Source organism: Otolemur garnettii, unplaced genomic scaffold, assembly GCF_000181295.1.
Source record: "Otolemur garnettii isolate 467f Iridium unplaced genomic scaffold, OtoGar3 scaffold00031, whole genome shotgun sequence".
NCBI classification, from domain to species: Eukaryota; Metazoa; Chordata; class Mammalia; order Primates; family Galagidae; genus Otolemur; species Otolemur garnettii.
This window is the reverse complement of record NW_003852426.1, coordinates 61,413-67,749: the sequence shown is the minus strand read 5'-3', so window position 1 is coordinate 67,749 and position 6,337 is coordinate 61,413. Positions and strand designations below refer to the sequence as shown.

Here is a 6,337-nt window from a genome sequence, read left to right as displayed (position 1 = left end):
AGCAACCTCCTGAAGGCACTCTTTACCTCTTTGTTCCTCAGGGTGTATATGAGAGGGTTAAGTGAAGGCGTTCCCACTGCATAGAAGAGACCAAAGAACTTGCCCCTTTCTTGGGCATAGGGATTTTTGGGCTGGAGGTAGACAGCAATGACTGAGCTGTAGAAGAGGATGACAACCATGAGATGGGAGGAGCAGGTTCCAAAAGCTTTCCTCCTTCCTTTTGCAGAGTTAATCCTTAGTACTGCCCGGCCAATGGCACCATAAGAGACAAGGATGAGGCTGAGGGGCACAATCAAGATTAGGACACTGGCAACAGCTATTTGGATCTCATTGTAGAAGGTGTCTGCACAGGAGAGTCGAATTAGAGCTGGGACCTCGCAGACAAAATCATCCACTTGCCGGTGTGGGCAGAAGGGCAGGCGGAGGGTGGGTGGTGTCTGAACCACTGACTCCACCAGCCCAATAACCCAGGAGACAGATGCCAGCTGCCAGCACAGGCGGGGGTGGATGATGGTGGCATAGTGGAGGGGTTGGCAGACAGCCACATAGCGGTCAAAGGCCATTACTGTCAGGAGAATGCATTCAGTGGTCCCCAGGGACAGGAAGATGAAGAGCTGCACAGAGCAGCCCAGGAAGCTGATGGTTTTCTTTGGGCCCCAGAGGTTGACCAGCATCTGGGGGACACAACTTGTGGTGAAGCAGAGGTCCAAGAAGGAGAGGTTGGAGAGGAAAAAGTACATTGGAGAGTGGAGCTTGGGGTCCAGCACAGACAGCAGGATGATGAGTGTGTTGCCCACCAGGGTCAGGAGGTAGGCAGTTAAGACAACCAGGAAGAGAATCTTTTCCAGCCCTGGGTGTTCAGAGAAGCCCAGAAGAAGGAAGCCCTCTGGGGAGCTTTGGTTGCCCATGGCCTGTTTTTGTCTGGACCTGGAGGGATGAGCCTGTTAGTCTAGTGTGATTCAACCTGTCCTATCAATACTCACCTGGGTGCTTATAAGTTACATCAGGTGGACATTTCTCTTCTGTCTAGCCATGCAGGCTCCCTTCCCAGGGTCATCAGCATCCTGCAGCTCCTGCTCTTCTTCTGTTCCTCTTGGTCAAATCTTGTCTATTGGGAGCAAAGAAACCAAAAAGGTGCTGGGCAATGGAGCTTCACGCTGCTACTCTGACTTTCTGATTGAGAGCAAAGAAAGTGGATATAAAATATGGATTCATTAATTACTCTTCATTCACACAACAATAAATTATTGAGCTCTACTGTTCTGAGTTTTGCAGTAGTTTTGAATATTCTATGAAGCATATCCAGAAAGAATTACCTAAAGTTCTTCTGATAGCATTTCCTATCATAGATATCTATGGAGGGTTGTTTTCCAGTCCTGGGCATAAATTTCCTAGAATTATCTATGTTTTTTATGTGCTACTCTTGTTTGTAGGAGTGAGTCTAACCAGAGGCTCAGTGCATAAATCAAGAAGAAAATATTTCCTCTGTGTGAAATGACCCCACCCACAGAAAGATCAGTTAAGTGATTTTGTACCTTCTCCCTTTTAAAAAATAATTATGATTTATTGAAGTAAATACATGAGTTTTGTCTACAAATAGAAAGCCCCAACTTCAACTTTATGTGCTGTGTAGCAAAATAAAATGAAAAAATGCTACCAATTTTTTTGTTCTGAGGATTAGAAATAAAAAAGATGATATGATTTTTAGAAATAATTTGTTTTAAATAAGATTATATCAATAGCAAAATACAATGAGTTGAGACAGGCATTTAAGTAAGAGGTAGAATTTGTTTAATATTTCCTTAATTGTATTCAGAATTTGAAATTTAAAATATTATTATTATTATATTTTGAGACAGAGCCTCCAGCTGTCACCTTGGGTAGAGTGCTGTGGCATCACAGCTCACAGCAATCTCCAACTCCTGGGCTCAAGCGATTCTTCTGCCTCCACCTCACAAGTAGCTGGGACCACAGGCACCTGCTACAATGTCTGGCTATTTTTTTGGTTGCAGCTGTCGTTGTTTGGCAGACCCAGGCTGGATTAGAACCCGCCAGCTCAGGTGTATATGGCTGGCGCCTTAGCCACTTAAACCACTGGCACCAAGCCTAAAATATTTTTTAAATAAAAATTTAAACCTACAGGGAATTTCCAAGAGTAGTCTAAAAAAGTTCCTGTGCACTCTTTATGTGTATTAATAGACTGTTAATATTTGACACTTCTTTAATCATTTCATCTTTATGTAATCAGATTTATTATAAGCTATTGTACAGTAAGCCTATATAAGGCTTCTTCACTTTTCTAAGAAAAAGGAAATTCTTTCATGTCATGACAGCAGTTACTAGCTATAAGAAAGCGAACATTGGGCAGCACCTGTGGCTCAAAGGAGTAGGGCACTGGCCCCATATACTGGAGGTGGTGGGTTCAAACCCGACCCTGGCCAAAAATTGCAAAAAAAAAAAAAAAAAAAGCCAACATGGTAAATATTAACACAGGCAACTATGGATTTTACAGAATAATAATAGTATACCCTCCTTTCCAGTTTAAGAGCAGAAACAGAACAGTTGCTACCAATATCTTTGAAGCCTTTTATGTACCCCCTCTCTAATCATATTTTATTTCCTTCAAGAAGTGACCCTATTCTGATTATTTTTATTTATTTATTTATTTTATTCTGATTATTTTTAATTCTTTTTTTTTTTTTTTTTGAGACAGAGTCTCAAGCTGTCACCCTGGGTAGAGTGCCATGGTGTCACAGCTTACAGCAACCTAGAACTTTTGGGCTTAAGTGATTCTATTGCCTCAGCCTCCCAAGTAGCTGGCACCCACCATAAAGCCTTGTTATTTTTTGTTTGTAGTTGCCATTGTTGTTTTAGGTGGTCCCCACTGGGTTTGAGCCCACCAGCCTTGGTGTATGAGGCTGGCGCCCTTCCCACTGAGCTATGGGCACCACCTATTTTTAATTCTTCATACTTTTTTATTTATTTATTTTTTTGAGACAGAGTCTCAATAGATGTTGCTGTTGCTATGTGGCATCATACCTCACAGCATCCTCAAATTCTTGGGTTCCAGTGATCCTCTTGCCTCAGGTTTTCTATTTTTGGTAGAGATGGGATCTCGTTTTTATTTTTTTTGCTTAGGCTGTTCCCCATCTTGTGAGCTCAAGCTATCTACACGCCTTGGCCTCCCAACTTGTGAGCTCAAGCTATCTACACGCCTTGGCCTCCCAGAGTGCTGGTATTACAGGATTCAGCCACAGTCCTTAGCCTCTTCATATGTTTTTAAACTTTACAGCATTGTATCTTTTGTATCTCAGTAATTGCCCACTATGTGTTACTCATCCATGAACTGTAGCATTCCTCACAGTCTTACTCTCTTGGCAACTTACTTCACCGAATGTTTTTTCTGAATCTTTCAGTTGGTATCTTCCTTAGACTCTGTTCTCTGTTGTTGCTAGACTTTAATAGCACATGCTTTCCTTATCCTATTTATTCCAGTTCTTTCCTCTGTCACCAACAATAGGCAGCACTACTTTTCCTACTTTCCATTAATTCCACACATATATGCGTTTGTGTATTTTTTATCGGTCCCCAAAGAGTCAGTCATGTGCTAGCTGCTACATGGCTATAAGATATAAATTATATTCTACAATCCAGTCATGAGAACCACCTATTGTTTTAATAGTTATTATCTAGTGAATGCTTCCTATATACCGGACACTATGCTAAATAATGTCCTGGAATACTTGCTTCTCACAACAACCCTGCAAGTTAGTCGATTCACATCTTATCCTTTCTTTATAGAAGAGTAAAGTCTCAGAGAGGCAAAGTAACTTGCCAACAAGTGCCATGACCAGGACTCTAGACCCTGTTTGATTCTAAATACCATTGAGAACATGTAGAAATTGATGAACTACAGGGGAATAAACTTAGAACTTACTTGTAATAAAGTCAGAATCTCCTCATCGCCTTGCTACAAGCGCGTCCCCACGAACAGGACCGTATGAGATTGGTTGGAGTCTCCATTTGATTCTTACCATGCAAACTAAAAGCAAACTATGGAGGAATATTACACCTTTAAAACTGATAGAGCTTAGATTTCTGATAAGAGTTAGGATTGCTAGTGCTTATGTTCTTGGGCATTTTTTAAAGCACTGCATGTTTATTGCTCCTTTCAACTTCAAGGGGTGGGTACTATCACTACCTTCCTTTCCAGATAAAGAAATGAAGGCATGCAGAGGATAAATCAGTTGTTCCAGAAAGTGTCACTAGTAAGCGAGCTTTAAACCCAGGTGGGCTAGCTGAAAAGGCTGTGTACCAACCATGTTCCACCATCAGTCTCTGCCAGATGCACAAGCCAGAGGTAGCTCTTTGTTATGGACTTCTCTGTTAATATCCTCTTTTCGTCAATTCAGTAAATTAACCTTTCTTTAACCCCTCTTCTAGTGGTACTGGAGACGGAGAGTAATGGTGAGATAGAGGGATAGATCCCAGGACTCCCATCCCATAGAGAGAAACAGCTCATTAATTCTGCTAAGACTAGGGGCCCCTTAGGCCATTGACTGCTAATTAGCCACTGGTACTAATGGTTAAGAACGAAGAGAGGATTTAAAGAAAATGTGCCAGCAGTGGTGCTCCCAGTGGTAAATATGAAAGTCACCTCTGCTCCTCTGTGTCACTGGGGAGTGGAAGGGCACTATTTTCTCCTCACCCCCATCATCCCAACATCTCATAGTGCCAATCTTAGATTGCCTGTCTTAGACTGTGCTCATTCAATACCACCTTACTTTGGTTTGTTTCCTTTCTCCTTTTAAATCAAGGTATCATTTACATAATGAAATGCATATATTTCAATGGACAATTCACTGGATTTTGAGAAATGTACACAAGCAGGCAATCATCGTTCTTGTGACATTCCTGTAAGAGCACACAAAAACATGCAACAACAGGCTTGGCACCCATATTACAGTGGTTACAGCACCAGCCACATACACTGAAGGTGGTGGGTTCCAACCCAGCCAGGGCCAGCAAACCAACAATGACAACTGCAAGAAAAAGTAGCCGGGCTTTGTGGTGGGTGCCTGTAGTCCCAGCTACTTGGGAGGCTGAGGCAAGAGGTTCGCTTAAGCCTGGGAGTTTGACGTTGTTGTGAGCTGTGATTCTACCCAGGGTGACAGTTTGAGACTCTGTCTCAACAACAAAACAAACAAAGAAACAAACAAACAAAAAAAACCATGTAACAACAATAATGAATGCCACTCAGCAAGGCTTACTGCACACATCGACACAAAGACAGTTGAGACACAGATACACCAAGGCTATGAACCCTTACCGAATTATTTGTAGAGCTGCCAACATAAACACATGGGGCAAGTTTGCAAACTTAATTGTCAGACCTTGGTAGATATTGAATTTTTGTTTCACTTTTTCTATTTTTCCACTCTAGAATTTCTATTTGGTTCTTTGTATAGTTTATGTTTCATTGCTGATATTCTCTGTTGTATCTCTGTAATCTAGTTGTACTTTAATTCTTTTATTTATTTCAAAGTATTACAGGCATACAAATGTTTTTGGTAGCACATTCTTAATAGATACTTTGAAATCTTGATTTTTGTTTTTGAGACAGAGTCTCACTCTGTTGTTCAGTCTGGAGTGCCATGACATCATGGCGCAGAGGAACTACAAATTCCTGGGCTCACGTGATCCTCTTGCCTCAGTCTCCTAGTAGCTGGAATTACAAGCATGCACCACCATGCCTGGCTAATTTTTCTACTTTTAGTAGAGGTGGGGTCTTGCTCTTGCTCAGGCTGATCTTGAACTCATGAGGTCCAGCAAACCCCTGACCTCAGCCTCTCAGGGTGCTAGGAATATAGGCATGAACCGCTGTGCGTGGCCTACTTTGAAATCTTTATTTGCTAAATTCAACATCAGTTCTATTTAGAGTCAGCTTCCATTCACTGTATTTCTTTTTTCTGAGACTGGATCATACTTTGCCATTTCTTTGCATGTCTCATACTATTTTAGATATCAAATTGTAACAACTTTATGTTCTTATTTTTTCCCCTGAGAATTATTTTATTAACTTTCTTGGGCCTACTCTGTGGAATCTGCGAATTTCACAATTTGTAGGTTTTGCTGCCTTTACTCAGTTTAAAAAAGTTCATGTTTGTAAATATCAGATCCCAGAAGTTTTCCTTGTGTTTGATAGCTTAGTGGTAATCTGAAGATTGGGCAGAAGTTTTGTCCAAATATTTTGAGTTCAAAAGCTTCCATCCTCTGCCAGTGGGTCTGTGTTTGTGTTGGGAGCACATTCAAATTCAGACAGCTTTCAAGTCTGTCT

At 41.3% G+C, this 6,337-nt stretch overlaps 1 protein-coding gene across 1 annotated transcript in view; it reads right to left on the bottom strand.

The window, feature by feature from the left end:
• The window catches only part of LOC100941757 (olfactory receptor 2H2), a 3,788-nt gene extending 2,847 nt beyond the window's left edge, over nt 1-941 (bottom strand). The window contains exon 1 of the mRNA XM_003789254.3: nt 4-941. Within this exon, the coding sequence (XP_003789302.1) occupies nt 4-908 (905 nt within the window). The 5' untranslated portion in view covers nt 909-941. The remainder of the gene's footprint in view (nt 1-3) is intronic.
• Nucleotides 942-6,337: the final 5,396 nt, after the last annotated feature.